General features: G+C 41.0%; 2 protein-coding genes and 1 pseudogene across 7 annotated transcripts in view; 2 read left to right on the top strand and 1 right to left on the bottom strand.

The window, feature by feature from the left end:
* TRAPPC11 (trafficking protein particle complex subunit 11) overlaps nt 1-4,440 on the bottom strand; it is a 46,396-nt gene extending 41,956 nt beyond the window's left edge. For 3 of the 4 annotated variants that reach the window (XM_081807383.1, XM_031036150.2, XM_006740848.3), the window contains exons 1-2: nt 4,291-4,439; nt 1,863-2,087 (exon numbers count right to left, since the gene is read on the bottom strand). In XM_081807383.1, the coding sequence (XP_081663509.1) occupies nt 1,863-2,066 (204 nt within the window). In that variant the 5' untranslated portion in view covers nt 2,067-2,087; nt 4,291-4,439. Of the gene's footprint in view, nt 1-1,862; nt 2,088-4,290 lie in introns of all 4 variants that reach the window. The other variant, XM_081807396.1, reaches the window with a different exon arrangement.
* Nucleotides 4,441-4,674: 234 nt separating this feature from the next.
* Nucleotides 4,675-21,894, top strand: RWDD4 (RWD domain containing 4). Of its 3 annotated transcripts, none has more exons than XM_081807409.1 (8): nt 4,675-4,912; nt 7,811-7,891; nt 12,037-12,146; nt 12,230-12,377; nt 14,417-14,534; nt 17,004-17,053; nt 20,008-20,075; nt 20,114-21,894. In XM_081807409.1, exons 1-7 carry the CDS (start codon nt 4,889-4,891, stop codon nt 20,038-20,040), a joined length of 564 nt encoding a protein of 187 aa, XP_081663535.1. In that variant the 5' UTR covers nt 4,675-4,888; the 3' UTR covers nt 20,041-20,075; nt 20,114-21,894. The 3 variants fall into 3 exon arrangements, with proteins under 3 accessions (XP_081663535.1, XP_081663540.1, XP_081663529.1); XM_081807414.1 differs by having other exon boundaries at nt 20,008-20,086; nt 20,125-21,894; XM_081807403.1 differs by having other exon boundaries at nt 20,008-21,894.
* Nucleotides 10,323-10,423, top strand: LOC115943483 (U6 spliceosomal RNA; annotated as a pseudogene).
* Nucleotides 21,895-25,818: the final 3,924 nt, after the last annotated feature.

The following is a 25,818-nucleotide window of genomic DNA, read 5'->3' as shown; positions in this document are numbered from 1 at the left end:
TTGTGCTCTCTCTGTCTCTCTCTCAAATGAATAAAATCTTTAAAAAGAAAAAGGAAAGAATAATCAAAGCCAAAGCACTTCTAATAATGTCCAGGCTCTCAAATATCCTGGAAATCATTAGCCCCTTTCCAGGTGAATTCTATTCCTCACCATTCCAGTTTCCGTTCTTGTCAAAGCAGCTCAAATAAAATATGATCTAAAACCCAATATGGCTTCATTTGTTTCAAAGACACGTTGCCATGGCATTTTACCTTACTTGTGGATGGAGGAAAAAAATGAAGGACAACTCTTAAGTACAGAAGTGCGGTAGCAGTCACTCGGGGGTCAGCACTAAGTGGCTAAGTGCCACACCGTGGGAGGGACAGGGGTTGGTGTGAATGTTAGCCCTGAAGAAACTTGCTGAAACCTCAAATCGCTTCCAAAGCGCCGGTCCCAACTCAGACTACTCCCAACAGTCTCTTCAAGTGAGGAAAGACAATAAGGACGGTAAGGCAATCAGACACAAAAAACTCAGGGACTCAGGAAAGAATAAGGAATGGGCACATGAAGAGCTCCCGCGCTGCAGAATGGATCCAGGACAAAAGGCGGAGGGCTGTGCTGGGCACTGGACCTCCTAGACACAACCTCCACACTAAGAACAAACACGTAACGGCCAGGGTACTCTCCCTTGCACAGTTCCAGAGAGAGCATGCAGCTTTGACAACCAGGGATATGAAACCACATCTCTACTGGTCTGCCCCACATGAGCAGAAGGATCAGCCAGCCACCAAATCCACAGGTCCTACCCTTCCAGAGTTTCACTGAGAAGGCCTTGCGTTTACATTTTTCATAAACATCACCAGTGATGATGATATCCTTGGTCCAAAGACCGGTCTGTCAGAAACATTGCTCCAGGGCAAAAAATAAAAATAAAATAAAAAAAAAGAGCAGGTGGCCTATTCTGATCAGTGTGTCTTGTTAACCGACTTTCAGACCAACTCATAAGATTATGATAAACAACAAATCAATATACATGATTTTCTTTAAAAAGCAAAGTAAGCACTTTTTATTTATTAGCTGCTATTATTAACATCATTCTCTGATTTTTGTAGGTAAATCCGTCTCTTCTATGTTCAACCTAAAAGTCAGTTTTGAACTTTCCTCCCTCCACACTAAATAAACTGTTTTAGTTTATGTACAACTCCCCAGGGACAGAGAGCTTGTCTTATTTAAATTTCTATCACCAGCCTATTGCATACTTCCTAGTACCTAACCCAAAAAAGCAAGTGCTCAAAAGGTATGTGGGAAATTGAACCAAACTGCAAAGACCCTGGATTCTATAATGATACTGGGTAATGATAAATGGGGAATGTGAGACCTTCCCTTTACTTCTTTTTTCTTTTATTTATTTATTTGACAGAGAGAGACACAGCAAGAGAGGGAACACAAGTGGGGGGAGTGGCAGAGGGAGAAGCAGGCTTCCCGCCCAACAGGGAGCCCGATGCGGGGCTCGATCCCAGCACCCTGGGATCATGACCTGAGCCAAACGCAGATGCTTAACAACTGAGCCACCCAGGCGCCCTGAGACTTCCTTTTAGAGAGGGCTTTAAGCAAATGCAAAAAAAGAAAACCCAGGATAGAAAGCTTAATAATTATAAAGTAATTATTCCTCTGGGGTTAAAAAAAAAATAGCTATCATTAAACATACCTATAGTGTATTACATACATGAAAAAGTCTTGGGTTTTCTTAAAGCATCACTATAACCATGGCTTTGATAAACTCAGGGGTTTTCCAGCACAGACATTAGGAACAAAAAAGGTATACACGCATAAAGAGGAAGAGAGGGAGAGAAGGAAAAGGCCCCATGCAATCATGTTATTACCTTAGGCCTACATTTGGGATACTCATGGTCACCTGGGAGCACCTTGAAAGATATTGGTACCCGATCAGCCCTCCGATTGGCACAGAAAGCGTCCCAGACAGCTCGATGGACAGCATTATAAACTACATCCAGGCCCGTAAGGGTAACAAAAGCCATAGGCCGACAACATAATTCCACAGGGAAGTCCCACTGTGTGGGGCTCATGTTCAAGGTGTCAGGAAAAATCTGAAATACAAATGTAAATACATTCAAAATGTCTTAAAAGCCCATATCCATATCTCATCTATGAGCCTCCACCATTTATAAAACATTACAAAAAGGCAAGAGACTGAATCTTTTCGAGTGTCTGCAGGAAGGTGATCAAATTAAAATAGGTCTCATGACTCATTTCTGACATAAAGAAAAATAACTGCTGACTTACATATAATAAATACAACTATCTAATTTCTTCGTAATTGCTAACATCTAATTTCTGAATTCCTGGGAAATTATTAAAATAATATACTACTTATTTAAATAGCTATGATTTCTCACTTCTCCATAATTAATGTAAAGTGTATTATTTAAAGGAAAATCTAGAAGAGATAAACTAACAATGAAAATGTCTAGGAGGTAGTTTCCACTGTGTCCTTCAGCTGACAATCAATCTATAATAAATCCTACCACACACTAATTATAGAAAAGCAATTATATAAAACTGTGTTTATTCCAAAGAAAACTGCCATTATATTTTAAAGACCATTTCTCATTTCCAAAATCATGTATCAAGAGTTCCTTTTCAAAGGTGATCTTCACCAGTATATCTTACAGACCTCAAATGCAATTTTTGTGAAAAGTGAAAAGCACTGTACCACTACTTGATAACCAAATATTTTTAGCTGAAAAGTTAATTTAAAAAAGACCATTAGGCTTCTCACACTTAAGTACCAAAAGAATAATGGGTATTGAATAAATGATTTGGAAAGCTTACCAGAAATGATAAATTTCTATAAGACATAGAAGTTTTAGAATTATTTAAGCAGATATTTTCCAGACAGGATTAAGCTATGAGGGCAAAGGATCACCAGTTCAGAGAAAGAAAAACTCTAGTTCTAGGGAATTTGGGGTTGAAAATTAAGAAGAGATGGTCAAAACACATTATACAGGGGCCTTTGCTTTATACCAAAGAATCTAGATTAGAGCCCTAAAGGTCCATTTCTTCATTTAAAAACCCCAGAGGCTCATGAGAATTAGCTGTGGTCTTTGAATATGGAGTGGAAATAAGGGATCTAAAAATGACTTACAAAGCTTTAAATCACAGTGCTGTCCAAAAGAAATATAATATGAGCCACATAATTTAAAATTTTCTAGTCATATTAAAAATTAAAAACAGGTGGAATTTTAATATTCTATTTAACCAATATGTCCAAAATGTTAATACTTCGACACAAATATAAGTTACTGAGATATTTCACTTTTCTGTATCAAGTCTTCATTATCTGATGTGCATTGTACACTCACAGCACATCTCAATTCAGGCTAGCCAATTTCACACGCTCAACAGCCACATATGGCTACTGGCTATCATAATGGACAGCCCAGCTTAAATTATTGTTATTCTGTCCCCAAAAATTAACGTATGAAAACTGTATCAGAAATTCTTGCCACATACTATTAAAAGCTTTTGGCACCTGAGACAGTACTGCTTATTCTACAGCAAAGGGATGGGAATGGGAAACACACCGGCAAAGGACAGGTGCAGAGGTTGTGTGGATCTTAATGACAGTCTGTAGAAATTTCCAGATCTCCTAGAAGCCAATGAAGCAACTAACAAAGTATGACATGCAAGGAGGTGCAAAAGTCATAAGTGAACACGCTGGAAGGGAGATCATGTAACGCAAGGGGAAGTACTCTGGAAGCTGGCGTGGAAATTACTAAGGAAGGTTCTTGAAAAGGTAACATACTGCAAAGAAAGGCGACCTAATCAAAGTGGCAGGTTAAAAAACACAATGTGGTCACTATTTTTTAATTCATGCAGGTTCAGGGTGTAGTACACAAGGCTACTAAGGACTACAAGACGATTCTAAGGGGAATGACAATTTGGGGCCGGGATGGAGCGGGGGTGGGGAACAGATGGTGAGAACGCGAAGCACCCACTTAACTTAGAAAGACACCATCCCCAGGGTCTCAGCATTCTGCCCAGGGAGATCCAATGAGGAAAAGGGAGAAATAACGCCGCAGCCCTCAAGGCAGACGCTATCTTCCCCCTCTCCTCTCCCTCCCCTTTAAACCTGAAGGCCCTAGGGGCTGGAAGAGAAATGCCAGGACTGCACCCGCAGACGCCGAAGGAAAACGCAGCCCCCTCCCCCTCAAAACCAGCACTGTTCAGAGCTAGCTCTCTCCCTCGGCGGCCTCGCCTGGCCCCGCGGGTCTCCGGGGCCGGACTCACCCAGGCCGCACGCCCCGGGCCCGCTGCAGCTGTGGCCGGTCGCCGCAAGCCGGGGGACGGCGCGGGGAAGCAGGTAGGGTGTCACAGAACGCCGGGGGCCGTCCCTACCGCCACCGCCCCAGAGCCCGGTGCCCGCAAGCGAGACTTCCCGGTACTCGCCGGCGCAGGCACAGGAAGCACTTTGGGCACCTGAGTGACAGCGCTCTACACCAACCGCTGTCCCGAAACTTAACGCGGCTCCACAAAGCGTAGGAAGACGCTCCATTTCCGTAGGAAATAGGGGTGGGGAGAAAAGGAGCCAATAGGAAAAGCGAGAAGGAGGAGGAGGCGGAGCCTCTGCCGCTACCGCCCTGCAGCGTCTCCCTAGTCGCCCCGGCGCCCCACCCTCGGCGGCCTCGGGCTCCCCGCCCACAGACCTCCCGCAGGCAGCTTCGCGCTGCCCGGAGGCCGGGGGCGCGCGTGACTCTCGTCCGCGGTGCGAGGGGTGTGGCTCCCGCAGCCCAGGACTCTGAAGGGGGACGCCCCGGGCTCGGGGCCACTGCTCTCCCTTTCGCGTTGTCGCAGACGCCCTCCCGGGGGGCGTCCCGCAGCCGGCGCGATGAGTGCCAACGAGGACCAAGAGGTGAGTCCCCCTGGCTGGACGCCCCTTCCCCGCGCCGGCGCGGTGCCTCGGCTCCGAGGGACGGCGGCTGAGCCCCCGGGGCCCTGCTGGGACCCGGCACCGGGACGAGCGGCCCCGCACGTGCCTTCGCCCCTACAGCGGACAGCCTGGCTAGGGTGCCCCAAGTTTACGGGTGTCGTGCGAGGAGAGGCCAAGCACACGGGAACGGGAAAGGTCCGCCTCTGCCTCCGCTCCCGCTGTAGTTTTCAGTTTTGCAAGCCCGGGAGTGGCCCCACGCCTCCTTAATAATAAGGATGCGTGTCCTTGGTAGGCGACCCAGTGCTCTTGCCTCGCCTTAAATCCCCAGTGTTCTTGTTTAGCGCTTGTGTACGGAGTTAAGCTGTTTGGAATCGGATTACCTTAAAATTTTTAAATTTCTTGGCTGGTAGGGAGAGACTTAATTGAGTTAGTTAAATTTCCGGTGGAGGAAAATAATGACACTGTCTCCGATTTCTGGCCTTTCTGTTTGGTGGAAGCATTTATCCATCTGGTAGTTGTCCAATGGAAATTAAGGCTATTTTGTGCATGCATGTACCACCTGAATCGTAGAGTTTATGCTCAGCTATTTTCTCATGAAATGCCACTTTGACATTGAATCATACGATCAGGGAATGATAACAGGTCATCTCTAGGGGAGCCGTCTAATTGTGTAATGTGTCCAGATGAGGAGAAGAGTTTGCAAAGGTAAAGTGGATGCCCCAGGGCTGCACAGTGAACATGTGGGTAGAATCAGAACTAGAATCCGAGTCTCTTAGATAAGTAATTCACTCTTCATTTAAAATATATTTGTCGAAAGTTAGCACTTTTACAAGATAAATGTGACAGAATCCCTGGAATGGAAGTTACCTTAAAAGGACCCAAAGTCCAACAAGCTGGTGAAATCCCTTCTAAACTGTTCTTGCCAAGTGAGTTTCTAAGTCGAGGCACCAACAAATTCTTACTGTGAAGCATGGAGCCTATCACATATTTCTCGAAGTTTGGCCCATGGAGCACTGCCTTAGAATCATCGGGGTGGTTGTTAGAAAAACAGGTGCCTGCCACTGTATTTCAGATTTACTGAATTGGAATTCCTGGGGGGCCCAAGGATCTCCATTTTAACAATAGAATTCCATTCTTCTTCCACATGACTGATTTTCAGATCTTTGAAATCAGTTTTCTGCCCCGTTTTTCAGATGTCCTCTTCTTATACTAAATGATTCCTTTTAGCTTTTTTCCATATGTCCATTCTTTTTGTTCCTTCATTGTCTTGAAATTGTGTGTCTGTGGACAGATTAAGTTTACTAATGTCCTGTTTTAAAATTGTGACATCACAGTTTTCTACAGTTAGTTACTCTCAATTACAACCCTTTGAGTTTCTGTACAAAGCAATTTGTCTTTCATCCTCTACTTGTATGTTTAGGGATCTAAAGACAAGTTCTTCCACTTACCTATAAAATTTCATCTCGTTAGATGGTTTTTCAAGGGCATTTTGAATTCATATTCAGCCACCAGCATAATTCACTGTTCCATCAAATTGTCATTCATCAATTTCATAAGGCTGCCTTCAATTTTTGTTCCTGACCTACTCGTTAGTTAAAATACAGGAAAGGATTAAGGGCAGGAGGAGTAGCACTATATTTTGAGTAAGGTGGTTCTTTCTAATCTAATCTTGGTTGTTCTTAAATCCAGTTGAACTCCTGTATTTTTTTCACGTGAAGGTAGAAAGAGAAACCCAGGTAGACTGTTCTGTGCCTTTCCTTGACGTACCAATCAAGTTATCCTCTCTAATAAGGGTTGCTTACATTTATCTTGTTTTTCGTATGCTTGCCAAGGCTTACAGACTGCTACTCTTTAGTCCCCTAGGCCCCCACAAACTATTTCTTTAATAATCTATTCTAAAATTTTATCTGTCTTTAGTTTGTAGCTTTCGTGACATGCATCTTTTTTTTTTTTTTTAAAGATTTTTTTTATTTATTTGACAGAGAGAGACACAGCAAGAGAGGGAACACAAGCAGAGGGAGGGGGAGAGCTAGAAGCAGGCTTCCCGCTGAACAGGCAGCCCGATGCGGGGCTCGATCCCAGGACCCTGGGATCATGACCTGAGCCGAAGGCAGACGCTTACCGACTGAGCCACCCAGGCGCCCCCATGACATGCATCTTTTTGAAAACTAAAAAATGTACCAAAGTACTATCTTTCTTTGTTTCTCTTCTTCACCTGTTCATCAGTAATCACAACAGTGATTGAGTCTTCTCATTTGTCAGCCCACAGTGTTCTAAGAAATATTTCCAGGCAAGGATTATTCGTTACATTTTCTCTTGCAGTCCTTTTTTCCATCTTGGATAGATCCTTGTCAAACCTTTTTCTAACCATCTTTTTTTTTTTTTTTAAGTTCTTTTTATTATCTGTAAGTGGTTTTTCAAGTTTCATATCATTCTGTGGGAAGGATTACAAATACAAATAATACATGTATACAGTGGGGAATTATTGTGCTTTGTATTTCTCATCTCCAGGTATGACGCTCTCTCTACCCCAGCCTAGGACACATGCTCTGGAGTTGCTTTAAACTGACTTATTTTCCTCCTTGCTAGAAAGGAGAAAATAAGATATTCTTCTCAGGATTAATGTGAGAATTAGTGAGATAGTGCACTGTAAAATGCTTAGGAGTGCCTGGCACGTAATTTTAAAGTAAGTATTAGTATTAATACTGTGTTGCTGCACTCACATATATATGTTATATACACATATTACAAACATCAAAGGCCATCTAGAGTAGCTAAGTTTTACATAGTTGAGTGGGCTTGAATCAGACACTAAAGACCCTCTATTTCTAATCCACTTATACCACTAAACAAAACTCATTTGAATCATTCTTTTTTCAGATGGAACTGGAAGCTCTACGTTCTATTTATGAAGGAGATGAAAGCTTCCGGGAATTAAGTCCAGTGTCATTTCAATACAGGGTAAGATGTGACATGACTAGGAGCCCTTGCCACTTTGCTAGAAAAGATTGAAGGTTGCTAAAGATGCTTTCATTTTTTAAATGATTTTGTTTTATCAATTTAACGGTTTAAATTTGTTACGTCTTTGGATTTTCTGAAGCCTTTGCACGAAAGCTCATCACCGTGACATCAGTTATTTTTAGCTTTTGAAAACAATTCAGAAACTTTGAAAAACTAAAATAAACTTGTTTTTATTGTGTCAGAATTATCAAATGTTAGAAGTGGAAGAAACCTTAGAAATTATATGGTCTTGCCTTCTAACTTTAAAGATAGCGTCTCTCAGTCATAACTTCCCAAGCTTTCCCAGCTGATGCTGATAAATACTAGAATTAAAATCCAGGTCTCTATTCCAAGTCTAGTATTATTCCCCCCCCCCCCATGATATAGTCAAGAAAAGTTGGTATTTTCCTAATTCCATATAATCAATATGTGTGAATATTTTTTACATATTCTTTAAAAGGGAGTTTGCTCATAACTGTTCTCAACATGAAACAGTACCAGTATCTTGTTTTGTAAATAAATAACATAAAGCATTTTTCCAGATGATTATAAGTAGTAGTGGTGTGAGAAAGTTTTTTTGTATGAGACTTAGTTATTTACATCATCATTTAAAATAAATTATGTGATAAGTGATCCTTATGTGTCATTATTATAGACTGTTACAGAAGATGAATTCTTTATCATTGCTTTCTTTAGAGACTCTCTTCTCTGTTTAGCTCCTCTCAATTCCCTTTCAAGCTCAACAGTCTTTACACTACTCCATGGATAGAACAATAAAAAAACTTAATGGCCAAGGTTAACACTGGGGTTAAGTCCTAGGCCCTTTGATTTGAATCCAGCTGCCTCCCCAGACTTCCCCAAACACTGCCACTTACCCCTTACCAAGTGGGAGATTGAGAACTAAGTCCTACAGGAGGGATACTCTGCTGTGACTGCAGGATGGATTTCAAGGGTATAAAACGTGAGGTTTGGAAAGCTTGTTTGTGTTGAGAGCCAGAGGACCTAGGGTACAGGTCTGCCTGGATCCTGGTCAGACCCCTCAGTTCCTCTTTAGCAGACTGGTTTGGTAACCTCCTGAACGATTCTCCCCTTTCAGTTCGGTCGGAAGCTTCCCCCCACACCTCACCAGTAGTCCTCCTGCAGACGTCTAGGTGGTTCTCTGAAACACGTAATTAGTTACCCCATTCCTTCGTTTAGAAGGGTTTCCCCATGGGTTTCTCCTGCCTATAGAATAGGGATTAAATTCCTTAGCTTGACACTCAAGGCCCTTCTGTTTGATTCAGATTGCCTCTCCAGACTTTCCCAGCCACTACCATTCATGAGACACAGTAGCCTGTGGAACATTTCCCTGCATTTTTTTAAGATTTTATTTATTTGACACACAGAGAGCGACAGCAAGAGGGGGAACACAAGCAGGGGGAGTGGGAGGGAGAGGGAGAAGCAGGCTCCCCGCCGAGCAGGGAGCCTGATGTGGGGCTCGATCCCAGGACCCCGGGATCATGACCTGAGCTGAAGGCAGACGCTTAACGACTGAGCCACCCAGGCGCCCCTCCCTGCATTTTTTTAATACAGTGCCTGTGGACATGCCATTTGCTCTTGCCCTCACCTCACGTCCCTCATCCAGCCTACTTCTCCTTTAATGCCTAACTCAAGCTCCTCTGTATTTGGGCCTTGTCTCCTAGCTTTCCCTTGACTTCAAAGCAGAATTGACCATTCCCTATTTCTTCATACTTTGTTCTGTCTCTTTTAAACTTTTAATCGTGCTGCGGTTTCGTGAGTTACCTAAATGTCTGCTCCCTTGAAGACAGGAATGATCTTACCTCTATTTTTGTATTTTCTGTACCTCGGACTGTAGGAGACACATGGCACCTTGTTCCTACCCACACCTTGAGTAAGGACTTAGTAAAATTGCATAGAGCAAGTAACTTTTACCACTTTTTCACTATCTCTGCATTTGAAACACAAGCATAAACCAGTGATGTCATCAACTTACATAGGCGTATATCAGCAGGTCCCTAAGTTTATCTGACATAATTTTTTTTTTAAGATTTTATTTATTTATTCGACAGATAGATGGAGAGAGAGCACAAGTAGGCAGAGTGGCAGGCAGAGGGAGAGGGAGAAGCAGGCTCTCTGCTGAGCAGGGAGCTGGACGTGGGGCTTGATCCCAGGACCCCAGGATCATGACCTGAACCGAAGGCAGCCGCTTAACCGACTGAGCCACCCAGGTGCCCCTATCTGACATAATGTCTAAGCCTCACCTTATATTGGTGTGTCTTGTGATTGAGGGTGAGGGGAAGGGAATAAAAAATCGGTGGTCAGAGAGTAAAGGTGAATCAAGTGACAATTTGGGGTGAAAAAATTTTAAATCTATTGCTGTTTAAAAATAAATATTTTTTAAAAAGCAGCACATACACTAAAAATATTACAGAGGAGATCAGCATAGCCCTACGCAAGGATGAGATGCTGACTCATGAATCATTCCGTAGTTTTATTAGAAAAATCACCATTTTGCAACCACCAACATGATGATCATTTCAGGCAAGGCTCATTCATGGATGCTAAAACCTTGGACTGAAAAGTTGTTGAGAAGCAGTATATTCACATGGTTTTGTAGTGTCACTCCACAGATTACTTGTTAATTACAAAATCGAAAAGGTACCTTTACATTGAAGAGATTTGAAGAATATCATCTTAACCGAACTGATCAAGCTTAGTATCACCAGTGATGATGCCAGAAGATCTTATGTGCCTCCTCATATGATGCTATGGGAATAGGCCACATCACCTGTGTAGTATCCCTACCAGAATATTTAATCTGAATTGGATGCAGGAAACAGTCCCGATCTGGGGACATTCTACAAGAAAACTGGCCTTAGATTCTTTTTGTCATGAAAGATATTTAAAAGGCAGGCCGGGTGGCTGGGGACTGTTCTAAATAAAAGCAGAATAAAGAAATTTGACAACCAAATGTAATCCATGATCCTCAGTGGATTATGGATTTGTGGGTTGAGAAGGTGGTTTATTAAAGGACACTTTGGATATGAATGGGGAACTTTTTAGATGGATGACGAATTAGATAATATCTCTGTGTCAATGTTGAATTTCTTGGGTGTGACGATGGTAGTGTAGTTCTAGAGGAGAATGTCCTTATTCTTAGGATACTTTACCCTGTAAATCTCTGAGGATGTTTCATCATGTCTGCTGCAACTGACTTTCAAATAGTTCAACAAAAACCAAAGGAAAAAAAAAAAGTCGCCCTCATTGAGGGAGGGGGCGATTCTGTAATAGAAAGAAAGAGAAGTGGAAGGAGGCAAAGGTATTTGGTGAATAAGATACATGTCAGTGAGCGTTCATTGTCCTATTCCAGTTTCTCTCTGAGATTAAAATGTTTCAAATGCAAAGTTGGGGAGAGAAAAAGAAACAGAAAAGACATCTTTAAATTATCCGGGTGAAGGGGGTCGAAAGTTACAAACTTCGGGTTATAAAAAAAAATTAGGGATGTAATGTACAGCATGGTGACTATAGTTAGTAACATTGTATCGTATATTTGAAGGTTGCTTAGCCAGTAGATCTTGAAAGTTCTCACCCAGCCTAAGGCATTCCTAAACCTTCTCTCTTTACCTTTTCCTTTTTTCTCTAAATTTTACATTTCCTTTTCTGGTCTAGGGATTGTGCTAATGCATATCAATCACTTGTTTTTAACGCCTCGTCTGATTTGGCAATTAGAAAACTTAGGGCAAAGATTAGGTCTTTCAAGTTGGTGGATTATTATTTTTGTCCATTCTCTTCCTGTCCCCCGCAGTTGATGTCTTATCTTTGTCCCCAGAAAGCTCTGATGAAAACAAAAATTTATGTAAGACAGTCTTGATACTAGAAAAAGCTGGAGGGCTGGTTGGAGAGACAGGCCATGGACATCAAGTCAGGTTCTATTAATATGGCCGTCACCCCCTGCCAAGTCTCAGCCTGTACCCCTGAACTTTTCAGAATACTACGTTTCTGATCTGATCATGAGCATCAGCAGTAATTCATCATTTTAAAAGTCATAATTAAATATTCTGTCTTTGTATCACTTTTTACAAGCCTAAGATTTCCCTTTTCTTCAGATAGGTGAAAATGGTGATCCCAAAGCCTTCTTAATAGAGATTTCCTGGACAGAAACATATCCCCAAACACCTCCAATTATATCTATGAACGCTTTTTTTAACAACACCATGTGAGTAGTGTTCCGTTTTCATTGTTTTTTTGTTATGCTGTCTCTTACTTTTCTCTCAGCAATATGTTTCTTGTGCATTGTAGATCATCGGCTGTAAAGCAGAGCATATTAGCCAAGTTACAGGAAGCAGTGGAGGTCAATCTCGGGACCGCCATGACCTACACATTGTTTGAATATGCCAAGGACAATAAGGAGCAGTTCATGGAGAATCACCAGCCCGTGAATTCTACAGTAAGCTCGTGCTTCGTTTTGGTTTCACTCTGCTACTAATTCATCTTTGCTAGTTATTATTTTTTTTTAATTGGAAGGAGGTTTTGTGTTAGATTGAAAATAGTTAGGGGCGTGGCGTGGCTTAGTTAACTGCCTGCCTTCGGCTCAGGTCATGATCCCAGGGTCCTTGGATGGAGCACCCCCATCGGGCTCCCTGCTCAATGGGGACTCTGCCTCTCCCTCTCCCTCTGCCTCTCCCCCAGCTCGTGCTCTCTCTCGCTCTCTCAAATAAATAAATGAAATCTTTAAAAAAATAAATAAAATAAGTTACATCTGAGTTAAATAAGAACAGTAAATTTTAGGTTTCTTAGTGTCTATTTAACTTGAAAAATGAAATCATATCCTTTAGATCTTACCCTTCATATAAGACTAGAATACTTGATGTACCCACCAAAAACTAAGGTGGTGTTGAACCAAATATTTGTTTAAATGTATTTAATGTCTTCATAAAGCTCAGATTGAGGATTTCTGATGTGGTGCTAAAATACATTTGAAATTACTTTCTTCATGAGCCTTCTTTAGTTGTCAATAGTCTTGCCCCAGTTCACTTTGAACTTGGTGCAAGCTTGAAGAGACTTTATTAATAGGAAAAAAAATTATTTTATTTCTAACAGTATTTTAGGACATCATCACCTTTTATGACCGCAGGCATCTCTTTTTAGAGCTGCACCCAGTCATGTGCTAAAAGGCTTTCCGTGGTCAGAGTCTGTTGAGTTCTGTGAACCAGGCCAGTGGCTTTCTGAGAGCAGCGGCTCTGTTGTCTTCTACTTGAGCAGGTCTGCCTTCCACATGCCTAACAGAACACAGAAGAACACTGAGGGCAGCTCTCTAGCGGTAGAAGGTGGTAGCAGAGCTGGTGGACTATGGGCCACACGAGGTGGCCCTGAAAATCCTCACTGCACCACTCACCATGTGACTTTTTTTGGTGGGGGAAAGGGGACCAATGTCTTAATCTCACTGTGCTCAGTTTCTTCTTTTGTAAAACAGGGATTATAATAGGATCTACCTCAAAAGATTGTAGTAAGGATCAAATGAGTAGTATATGAACAACATTTACAGCAATGCTTGGCATGTAGTAAGCATTTTAAATTTTGCCTATCACACTCTGATTACATGAATCCAAATTAAAATATTTTTCTTTCTTTTTTTTTTTTTTTTTGAAGATTTTATTTATTTATTGAGAGAGAGAGCGGGGGGAGGAGCAGAGGGAGAGGGAGAGAGAATCTCAAGCAGACTGCGCTGAGCACGGAGCCCAACGCAGGGCTCAATCTCACAACCCTGGGATCATGCCCTGAGCCAAAATCAGCAGTCAGACACTTAACTGACTGAGCCACCCAGGCACCCTTAAAATATCTTTCTTCATTCATGAAGATTTTCTTCATTTCTTCAGGGAATCAGGGTTTTCTAGGTAGGCACGTGTGACTTTTCTTAAAGACATATTTAAATTTCCAAATCAAGCAAATTACCCGAATTATAAAATTATCTTAGAACTTCAGCGTTTCAGGGCGCCTGGGTGGCTCAGTCGGTTGAGCGTCTGCCTTCGGCTCGGGTCGTGATCCCGGGGTCCTGGGATCGAGCCCCGCATTGGGCTCCCTGCTCGGCGGGAAGCCTGCTTCTCCCTCTCCCACTCCCCCTGCTTGTGGTTCCCTCTCTCGCTGTGTCTCTCTCTGTCAAATAAACAAATAAAATCTTTAAAAAAAAAAAAAAGAACTTCAGCGCTTCAACAGAATGTTGGTATCAGGTCTTCTTTTTCAGAGACCTGGTTAATAACAATGGAACTAACATTATGTAAGTCCCTCTATGGGAATTTTTAGAAGAATGAAAGCAATGTGCTAATGGCACATTATGGCTAATGGTCTCTAATAAACGGAGAGCATAATACGGGAGTTTTTTACTTCACAGATCTAAAAATTGTCAACTCGTTTGAGGATGTAGCCATATTTAGTGTAACTCCGTGAGTTTTAAGGCATTAGTATAGGAATTATCTGTTTTTCTTCTAGATACCCATAAGCAGCATCATCTCCGTTGAAACTCCTAATACAGCCCCATCGAGTAAGAAAAAAGAAAAAAAAGAACAGCTTTCAAAAGCACAGAAGCGTAAGCTGGCAGATAAAACAGGTTTGTGTTTATTTATTTATTTTTTATAACGCAGATAGACAGGTTGCTTTTTAGGGTGATATGAGTGCTTAATAAGTGTATTTCGATTCAGAAGAGTAGTTCTCTCTTCTCCATCCTTGGAACATTGGGATCAGATGCTGTCTTGGGTCACAGACGTATATTGAAAATATTTACTACTTTACCACAAGAGATCACCGTTTGAGGGGAAGGTAAGTAAGTGGCAAAATAACTATAAATGAGTCTCGAGGTTGAGAAACAGAATAGCATACAAAAGTGTATCCTACTTGTACCCTTTCTGACATGTTTGGGATTTTCCTATTTGTTTACCTTTCTGGCAGATATGTGTATCTGCCTAAATATTTTTTGAACTGTAGCTTTCATTTGAAATGAAGTCTGGTATACCATTAGATCTTAGCACAATAAATAATATAATGTTTTAAAAAAAATAATAATATAGGGGCGCCTGGGTGGCTCAGTTGGTTAAGCGACTGCCTTCGGCTCTGGTCATGATCCCAGGGTCTCAGGATCGAGTCCCGCATCGGGCTCCCTGCTCGGCAGGGAGTCTGCTTCTCCCTCTGACCCTCCCCCCTCTCATGTGCTCTCTCTCTCATTCTCTCTCCGTCAAATAAATAAATAAAATCTTAAAAAAAAATTTAAAAAATAATAATATAATGTTTTTGTCTGTAGTTGATTTATTTATACAATTAGAATAAGATTTAAGAATAGAATTTCTGCGTCTCCTAAACCAGAGTCATTTTATGGACCTTTAGAAGAGAATTATAAATTCCACCGCATATCACCAATAATATTTGATCTCTTTATTTAACCTGAAAATTTGCAAATTGGTATGTCTGTAAACTTTTTTTCCAGTTAAGGAAATGTATATATTTATATACATATACACAAGTGTGTCCACGTATACTTACGTCTGTATGTGTGTGTGTTCTTGGTATAAGGTTACAAGCTGCCCTTTATTGAAAAGAACTGACCCTTTTACTTTGGTGAGGAAGTTTAAAATAATGCCCTTTTATAAAGGGATGGCAGGTTTTTTGCTTATGTTTTGTTTAACGTCCTGTGTGGCAGAATGAAAAGATTGCAGCCCTTTGTTGGCCCTCAAAAGACATTCTTGAAGTCACAATAGTTTGTGAAATAACAAATGTGGGAATCCATTATACCTAATATTAAAGCATGAACAACCGAAGCAGTGAATTATTAGTCATTGCAATCTGTTTTCTAGAATTTTGGTTAATCTCTTTTTTAATGCTGTAGCATCTCTTGTCAGTTCATTACCTGTTGCTTTCATACATAATGACCTATGATCATTCCCTTTCATTATGGTTTCCCCCCCTCCATCGTTTTGATGGTGCCCACCTAAGAGGCACCATCTTTCTGTACTTAACGGTCTAGGAGTTTGTGACTTGAAGCTTGCGTTCTAAATAAAACTTGAAAAGGACCGTGGGTAAGTTTTAGTTAACAAAATTGGTGATCTGCCCCCACACCCCTGACAACCAATAAACAGTGGGATAAGATTCTTATTGGCATAAAGTAGAAAAGAGCCATTAGCATCTAAGATTGAGGTCCAGTGATGCTGCTTCTGTCCTGTAAGAATCATGAGGTTGGTTTCTGTTTCCCTTGTGTAAAATTAATGTATTGGTTTTAAATGCAGATTTTGATGATTTCATAAAATGAGATGTATAGAGATAATATCAAGCATAAAGGAAATCACACCTTTTTATACTAAAACGCTTATATTTATTAAACTGTTCTTCAAGTTTGAATATTCTATTACAAGAATGAAGTCGCTTTGTAAACTATAATTTTTTTAAATAAAGTTTCAGCTTGTTTTCAAGCACTCCCAACAGATTAAAGACCTGTCAGATTAAACAATGTTAGGCTAAATAATGAATATTTTATCAGACCACGAAAGTTAATAAATAAGTTGACCAGGCCTCCTCTGAGTTTCGAGGCCAGACATTGATTTATAAGGACTCTTGTCTTGAGCCTAGCTTCGTAGTTTAAAAAGCCTCATGAAGCAGTAAAGTAGCACAACCATCTCACTTAAAAAAGCCGTAACCTTATAAAAAAGGGTAGAATTGTACAAGTGCATGAAACTAATAAATTGATTCATTCCTCTTCCTGGAGTTTCCAACTCACCTCCATGTTTTTGTCTTAATATATGGTTTTGTCTTGAATGGAAATAGGGTAAATGTGAAAGGGAGTGTGTCTGAGTTACTTTGCAAGTATCCTGAAGAGAACGGTGCTTTCAGTTCACAATGATGATAAACTGGTTTTCCAGCTTAATATAATACATGATTTAAAATTTTAATGTCACTGTGTAGATCTATCTATTATTGTGTATTTAATCTATTGTTGTGTAGAATGGTATGCAAAAGCTTATTGTTAGAGTATTAATTGCTTTAAAAATTACTGCTTGGTCTTAGACATAAAGTTACTATTTTTATCCTCTAGATCACAAAGGAGAACTGCCTCGAGGATGGAACTGGGTTGATGTGGTGAAGGTATAGAATACTTATATTCTGGGCTTTAAAATATTGTTATCAATCTGCCATCAAATAATGAAATTTATATCTTCATTTTTCCCCCCCTCAACCTTTGAATTTTACTGGAATGGCTGTTTCCCTTTTTGCTTCAGCATGTAAGTATTTTTGAAATATCTTTCACATTCTTTTCTTTCCTACACCTTCAGTTTTAGATTTTCTTTATTTAAATAATGGAAAATCTGTAGAACTAAGCTATAAGTGAAGTATGACTGTTTATGTAAGTACATCTGAAGAACGAACATGCCTAGCTATGACTCTGGATTAGCGGTAGAGTGGAAACAAGAAACAAGGCATCGAAAGGAATGCTTTGATTTCTTAGTAGAAATTCATATCTGTTTTTTGAGGGCAAACCCTAGATGGAGTTTCCCATCATTGTCAAGAAGGATTTTCTGTTTTTCTTATTTAAAATTGTTTACTTTTCACCTTGAAGTTTTTTGCCACCTTCTCTCAATATTTTTCTTATTGGTAGGTTCCAATATATTAAAGTGATGCTTAGTTAATCCTTTTTTTTTTTTAAGATTTTATCTATTTATTTGACAGAGAGAGACACAGCGAGAGAGGGAACACAAGCAGGGGGAGTGGGAGAGGGAGAAGCAGGCTTCCCGCTGAGCAGGGAGCCCAATGCGGGGCTCGATCCCAGGATCCCGGGATCATGACCTGAGCCGAAGGCAGACGCTTAACTGACTGAGCCACCCAGGCGCCCCTAGTTAATCCTCTTTGTAGGACTTCATGAGATGAGTTTTGCATGCCAATTAGTGCCCCTACTGCTGTGAGAAGTAATGAATATGATCCAAGGGTAGTTAAAGATTAGGATTTTAGTGGGCACCTACAAATACGGGTAATTTATAAACAGTATATTCTTAGAGTTCAAGTCAGCGGTTTGGGCCATGGGGTACCTTTGCTATAGAAACTGTTTAAAATAATCTTTGTGCCTAATACAGAAATACTACCTGGGAGTAGGTGAGCTGCGATCGGAAGAAAGCAGCAGTATTTCTTGTCCGCTTCCTGGGCAAGGGGCTGACCGCACACAAGATGTCTGTGTGGGTGCGGCTTCTCTGCGTTCTCTCATTTAGCCAGGCACCCCTCCACTGATGCCTGATGGATACTCCGTGTTGTCCTAGGTGTGCTTGTATGTACCTCACCAGCTAAGTCGTTTCCCTCCTTAAAATGCTTCGGGCTTCAGAATGAGAGTGCATCCTTCCCAGACAGTAGCCGTCAGCAGAAATTGGGCTCAAAAAGTAATCCGATTAATCCAAAGGTGGTAGTGCTCCTCCTTGCCTAGCTCCAGAAATTTAGTGTCCTGCTTGTTTTTCAGAGTCCTTATTAATATAAATTAGAATTTCAGCACATATAAAGGAAATGAAGATTGAAATAATCCAGTAATCTTGGGAGATAGGCGAAGATATTTTTAGGAGGGAGGTTACCACGTAGGCGGGTCTGGACTCAGAATCTGTTACCCGAAGCTAGTAGTTTCCAAATATGATCTTGGGATCCCTGGGAGGTCCTGGAGGCCTCTGGGCATCTGCAAGGTCAAAACTATTTACATCCTAATGTTAAGGTGTTGTTTGTCTTTTTTCCTCGTTCTCTCACAAGTGGACAGTGGTGTTTACCAGGGGCTCCTGAAGTGTAATAATGCCATCACTAATACTCTTCTATTAGAGCACTAATAGAATGTGTGCTTTTATATTCTTGTGTTTTCCAGAATTTTCTAAGGTGGTGAGTAGGTTTAGAATCTAAGTACGTGCATTTTTATATTAACTCAGTTTGTTCGGGTGCCTGGGTGGCTCAGTTGGCTAAGCATCTGCCTTCGGCTCAGGTCATGATCCCGGGGTCCTGGCATCGAGCCCCGCATTGGGCTGCCTGCTCAGCGGGAAGCCTGCTTCTCCCTCTCCTCCCCGCTTGTGCTCTCTCACTGTTTCTCCTTCTCTCTCTCAAATAAATAAATAAAATCTTGAAAAAAACAAAACAAAACAAAAACTCAGTTTGTTCTTAGTTACTTGTACTGTGTTTCTGTTCACTGTTTTCTATTTTACCTGCCTTACTGTGGAAGCAGATTTGTGAAAACCCAGCTGTCTTCTGTTGAGCTCAGTAATAAAGAAATTCACAAAAATGTAAAACAACACTATTCTTCGCATTAAGTTTTATTTGTTTTAGAAGACACAGCTTTTCATTTAAGAAATGTTATTCGGTGATCATGGAGTGAGTCTGTTGTTATTTTTACAGGAACTCAATTCCTCAGTTTTAATTTCAAATACTGTAGGTTTAATATACATTTAAAAGAAAGCTCTTTTAAGATCCTCAAAGTGGGAAGAGGAGCTGGGGCCAGAATGTTTGAGAACTGCTACCCTTAACAGTTTCTGCTTTTCACAGCTTCCCACATTCTCTGGGGTTCTCAGGGTTTGGGTTCACTGGGGGTTTCTTTATTCTGGTCAGAATTGTCTGTGTATTCTTTGGGAACTCCCCACCCTCTCCCCCATTTGCTAAATTCTATAGATTTTTATCAGAAAAGACTTGCAATTTAAGATTTTTATCGTATTTTTAAAACTGTACTTAATTTATGTGGTTTTTTTAACCACAATGTTTAAAATTTTTGAAGTCTTTATTGTGAAAATAATAGAAGAATGTCATTCATTTTATAAGTGGCACCTTTTGTATGTTCTTGGTTCCAATTTATTTCTTGGAAAGCCTCAAGGGATTTTTTTTCCCCCCTTCTCTATTGAGGTTGTATTTTTAAAGAATCATGTTTAAAGTAGCTGAGCCTGAAGTTGAAAAGTAGTTAAATACGTTGAACGCTGTAGCTGGTATTAAATTACATGAACCTTGTTGTCTGTTGTTCTATCAATTATAAATATTTATTTCTGGTAATGTGATAGCTTAATCTTGTTGATGATGTCCTTTTTTGTCTTTTATAGTTAAGCAAAACTGGCTCTAAAGATGATGAATAGTACTTGGAATTGAAGACAAGGGAAGAACATCCTTTTAAGAAGTAAACTGGGTTCAATAAAAAAAAAAATTAAAAAGAAGTAAACTGGGTTCAAAATCCTTCCATTACTCTTTTCTGGTATTGAGGTGGCTTTTTATAAAACAGAATTTTTTTGTATGTTTCTTATGTAAAAAACGTTTTAAGCTGAAAGTTCATGAAGAGATCTGGTTGTATTAAATTATTTTCACAAACTTGCCTTAATAAAAGGTGAAATGTTACTGTTTAGTATACTTTATGAAGATGGTTGAGCTTTGTAAATGGACAAAATGGGAAATAATAAATAATCAATGTGAATTTATATGATCTTGTTCTAGTGGATGTGATATTTTTTAAAGGAGTAGGAAGCCCTTTTGAAACTCTCATCCCAGTGGATCAGAATACTGAGTAAACAGTTACTCTGTGGCATGATCCATATTAATAGACTTCTCGTCTTAATAAAGTCTTCATCTCTTCTTTCTCTTAATTACTGAAGCATAAATTGCTCCAGAGAAATTTAAATACTAATATTTGAACTTTTACATAATATTCTTTGTAGTTCCTTTTTATTTTTCAAGGGTGAACCGCTTCTTTTTAGTAAATGAGTATCTGTTCATACTCTTCCTTTGGGTCATGATATTTGACCATGAGAGTTTTCAGCCGTATGTGGAATAGGAGAATATAAAAATCAATCTGCCAAATACATTCAAAAGCATTTGAATAGAAGTGCTGGTTCCCACTGAAAACATTTCTCTTTGCTGCATATACCAAGATGGGAGTAAAAGATGCCTTAATATTTAATTTTTGTATTGTTGGAGACAATGGTTTTAATAAATTCCTGTTTATCTGCTACTGTGTGGTTTTGGTTGTGTGGTAACAGGTCTCCTAAATGGTTTAACATAAAACCACCTCTCAAGTCTTGTTTCTTTTCAAGTATCCACGTGGATTTCTCAGCCTGAGCATCTTCCTAGTTATAGACATAGAAGTGTTTCAAATGCTGAATCATAGTACAGGCTTGATTATTTTTTTTAATCACGAGTAGGGTACCTATTAGTGTCGTGTAACCAGGAAGTTACTGATGTGTCTGTGTGATTTCCAGTGACTGCATTTGCTTCCCGGCTGGAAAACCCTAGAAAAACCTTCTACAAATAAATATTTCTAGAAGGGGAGGCTGTTGTTCCTCCAGTTACACCTGTGCAGCTCGGGTCTGAGTTTTTAAAGAATAATGAACTTGTAAAGACACGTTCTTAGCATACGAGCAGTTTAAATTATGTCCGTGGCTTTTACTGGGCTTACATTAGGCTCAGTTAAATCATTTGAATTACACAGTAAATACAATTATGGTGAAGAAGTGTAATCTGATTTTCAAAAGCTGAATCACATTTGATATCTTGAACTAATAGAACAGAATCATTAAAATTCAAGACCACCGGATTGCGGCCAACTTTTGTCCTGGGGGTTGTGTGTACATGGTTTTCGTTGTGTTGATTTGTTTGCTTGTTTTTAAGGAAACTGGAACTACAACATCTGCTCGTGGAACAAACTGTGTTTCGCTCTGAAGATTCTGAAATTGTTCAGGCTTCTTGTGGTTCAGAGATGACAAAGAATAATGCTAGTTAAATGCCCATGAGCTGTTTTTACTCTTTTTATATGAAATGTACACATGTAGGGGGTCATGGTGGCCGTGGCCCCTCTGACCACCTTCTGTAAAACACTGAAACATTCTCGTCCGGATTGCCATCAGCTGTTCAACACCCCCCGTACATTTGCTCCAAGTCTGTCTACCTGAAACTGTATGGAATGACATCCTTAATAAGCAATAAAACCAGAATGACACACAGTGGTTTTCTCTGTGTTTTATTTCAAGTCGATGGAGAGAGAATTGTTGATTTTACAAATTTGCACAGACTTAGGGTGTAAGATGTACCCTCCTACTAGAAACTGTTTAAAAGTGAAAGAGAGAGAGTACCAGCACAAGCTGGGGGAGGCAGAGGGAGAAGCAGACTCCCTGCTGAGCAAGGAGCCCGATGCGGGGCTCGATCCCAGGACCCTGGGATTCTGACCTGAGCCGAAGGCAGACGCTTAACCGACTGAGCCACCCAGGCATCCCCCAGAGTCTAAAACATTTAAACAAAAGTTGGAAGCTTGAGGTTAAGGACAGCTTCAGTTTTTACAGTGTCAAGAGGCCCAGAAGACAGATGAAGTCTGGGATCAACCCAGGTTAAGGAGTCACACACAGGTACACAGAGCATGCATGAGGCTGAGACCTATCCCCCCGGGGGACCCTGAGGGAAAATTCCTGTCTTAAACTTGGGTTCTCCGTGGAAGGGCAAAATGTAAACAGACGGACATGGACTCTCCTGATGACTTACAACAGGGTTCCTCACACTTGGATTTCAGCCCAAATTCTTCCCCATATGAGTGATCTTAAAAAACAACAACCCCTCAAGCCAGGATTATAGTTCAAAGTGGTATCATCTGGGCACCTGCCTGGCTCAGTCGGTGGAGCAGGTGACTCTTGATCTCAGGGATTGTGAATTCAAGTCCCAGGTTGGGTGTACAGAGTATTTTAAAAATAAAATAAAAATTAAAAAGTGGTGCCAACCGGGTAGAATCTGGGCAACTAGTAGAAATGACCACATATCGACCCTGGATGAACCCACCTTCAAGCCAGACCTCCAAAGAAAGCCCCACACGTAGAGTGCTCGGAATGCGCACTCACGGTCAAAGCCACGGTCCACGGAAGCGGGACCTTGTGACAGCCTCCTGCAGGGAAGCTTAGGGGAAGAAGCACTTCAAGGATGTATTCTTATGACACAGACTCTTAGATGTTAAGAGAAACTGAGTAAGGAACAAGAAATTATTAAGATGCATCAAGCAGATTTGGAAAAGAACCAAATAGAACTCGAAAAGTAAAATAATTGAAATTAAAGTTACAGATGAAGACACGTGTGCTTTGGCAAATCTGAAGTATAAATATCCCGTGGAATGAAGGCGGAACTAAATTTGCACTTTGGGATTTTCTCTCTTTGCGATTGTAACCTTAGAATCTTTCTTTCTTTTTTTTTTAGATTATTTAAGAGAGAGAGCGCACGAGAGAGAGCACAAGCACGCGGAGGGGCGGAGGGAGAGAGAGAGAGGCAGACTCCCCGCAGAGCAGGGAGCCAGATGCGGGGCTCGATCCCAGGACCCTGGGATCACGACCTGAGCCGAAGGCAGATGCTCAACCCACCAAGCCATCCAGGCACCCCAACCTTAGAATCTTTCTGCATTATTTCTTCACAGGCCCCACCATTTTAGGTCAGCTGGATGATTTGAGCTTTCCAAAAGTTCTGCTTGATGACTGCACGTGTACCTCCCCGGACCTTGTTTCAGAAGAGACCAGTTAGGACAAGGATTTGGCCAGTGTTTCCAGAGGGTTGTCTGTGATAACTTTAAAAAGAATAAATTTAGAAATTACGCTCTATGCTGGGGCGCCTGGCTGGCTCAGTTGGTTAAGCGACTGCCTTCGGCTCAGGTCATGATCCTGGAGTCCCGGGATCGAGTCCCGCATCGGGCTCCCTGCTCAGCAGGGAGTCTGCTTCTCCCTCTGACCCTCCTCCCTCTCATGCTCTCTGTCTCTCATTCTCTCTCTCTCAAATAAATAAATAAAATCTTTAAAAAAAAAAAAAAAGAAATTACGCTCTATAATAAGGTTTTGTCATTGGATAGTCCACAGAATAAAAACAGAACAAAAGGCATTACCTGGTAGGAATTATCTGGTAATCTATGATTCTAAATTTCTGTGTTTCCATTATGTGACAAAATAATCAGGAATTGATCAATGATCTGAAGTGTTTTTGTGTGTGTGATCCATTAATGAAGAAACTCATTGAAGGTCTTTACCAGCAATTTTCCTAATGGAATAGAAGAGAACAGAATTCAACAGAAAATACCAGTGTATATCACATGTTGTAAGGGTCTTTGAGTGCGTGTGACTGTTGTTTTGGTTTGGGGTATGTATGTGCAGATACTGTATAAAATTTATTTCTTAAAGTGCATCACGGCGAAAAAGTTTGAAAGGCACTGATCAGAGCATACAAAATGTGGGACAAATTTTACATATAAAGATTTCATTTTTAAAAGCACAAAATGGGGGTGCCTGGGTGGCTCAGTCTGTTCAGCGTCTGCCTTCGGCTCAGGTTATGATCCCAGGGCCCTGGGATCGAACCCCCGCATCGGGCTCCCTGCTCTGCAGGGAGTCTGCCTCTCTCTCTCCCTCCGCCCCTCCCCATGCTTGTGCTCTCTCTCGTGCGCTCTCTCTCTCTGTCTAATAAATAAATAAATAAAATTTTAAAATGTGCCTCTCAAAGTGCTAAACACATTTATCATTGATTTTGCATTATTTAAAAAAAAAAAAAGACCGATGAAGTAAAGCTGCATTGCATAGTATAATGTGAGAGGAGCAAAATGTTAATTTAGGGTAGGATCTTTGAATGACTTTGTAAATTTTTTTTTTTAAGATTTTATTTATTTATTTGGCAGAGAGAGACACAGCGAGAGAGGGAACACAAGCAGGGGGAGGGGGAGAGGGAGAAGCAGGCTTCCCGCGGAGCAGGGAGCCCGATGCGGGGCTCGATCCCAGGACCCCGGGATCATGACCTGAGCCGAAGGCAGACGCCCAACGACTGAGCCACCCAGGCGCCCCGACTTTGTAAATTTATAATAATGAAAATTCTTGCATGACGGGGTTTTTTTTTGTTTTTAGGTAATAGTAATGTATCAATACTGCTTTCTTAGTTTTGACAAATGTATTATAATAAAGTTAAGATGTTAACAGTAGGGGAAACTGGGTGAGAAGTATGTAGGACTTACCTATAATATCAGCACATTTTTTTTTAAAGTCTAAAATTAGTTTCAGATTCAAAAATATATTTATTATGGTGCGTGCCAGTCCCTCCAACCCTGAGACAGTTCTAACAGCTTCCCTGCCTGGGTGGCTCAGTTGGTTAAGCGTCTGCCTTTGGCTCAGGTCATGATCTCAAGGTCCTGGGATCGAGTCCCACATCGGTCTCTCTGCTCCGCGGGGAGTCTGCTTCTCCTTCTCACTCTCCCTCTGTGTTCTCCCTCTCTCTCTATTTCTCTCGCTCAAATAAATAAAATCTTAAAAAAAAATTTTTTTTGAAAAATTTTAATAATTTTTTTAAAACTCTGCATCCAGGTGACACACAATGTGACATTATTTCCAGGCGGTCACCGTGGTGATCCTCCTGCGTGCCGTGCGGGCTCACCACAAAGACACCTGCCATCTGCGTGACAGCTTTTGAACTGAGCACCTTGCACGAGGAACTGCAAGTACTAATGCCTGAATCAATGGTAAATAACTTTAACAGTTTTAGCTTCTTACTCATAAGAACCCAACGTAAGAAAATGCGTCCTATTCTCCCACCATTTCTCGAGGAAGAATCATTTTCTTCCCAGGCTTCCTGTATAAATCTAGTCACTAAAATAAATTGTTGTCATGGGCTGATGGTGGTAAGAAAACAGACGGGAAACACTGGCACCCTCGCCCGTTCTCCCCTATTTTGGCTGGCGGCACCTGGGAAGTTGGAAGTAACCTCCCGTGTCTCTCTGTGGCCTTCTGGAGCATTTCTTTCCCGTGGCTCCCACAAAGCTTTGGCCTGTTGGGACACTATTCTTGGTATTTTAGGTAACAAGCCATCTCCGTGTCCACTTCTGTCCTTTCATTAACAAAAGAGAATGCGGGCGCCTGGGTGGCTCAGTT

This window comes from Leptonychotes weddellii, chromosome 2, assembly GCF_054177405.1.
Source record: "Leptonychotes weddellii isolate Sample4059 chromosome 2, ASM5417740v2, whole genome shotgun sequence".
In the NCBI taxonomy this organism is placed as follows: Eukaryota; Metazoa; Chordata; class Mammalia; order Carnivora; family Phocidae; genus Leptonychotes; species Leptonychotes weddellii.
The sequence above is the reverse complement of the archived record's forward strand: the minus strand, read 5'-3'. Positions and strand labels throughout refer to the sequence as shown.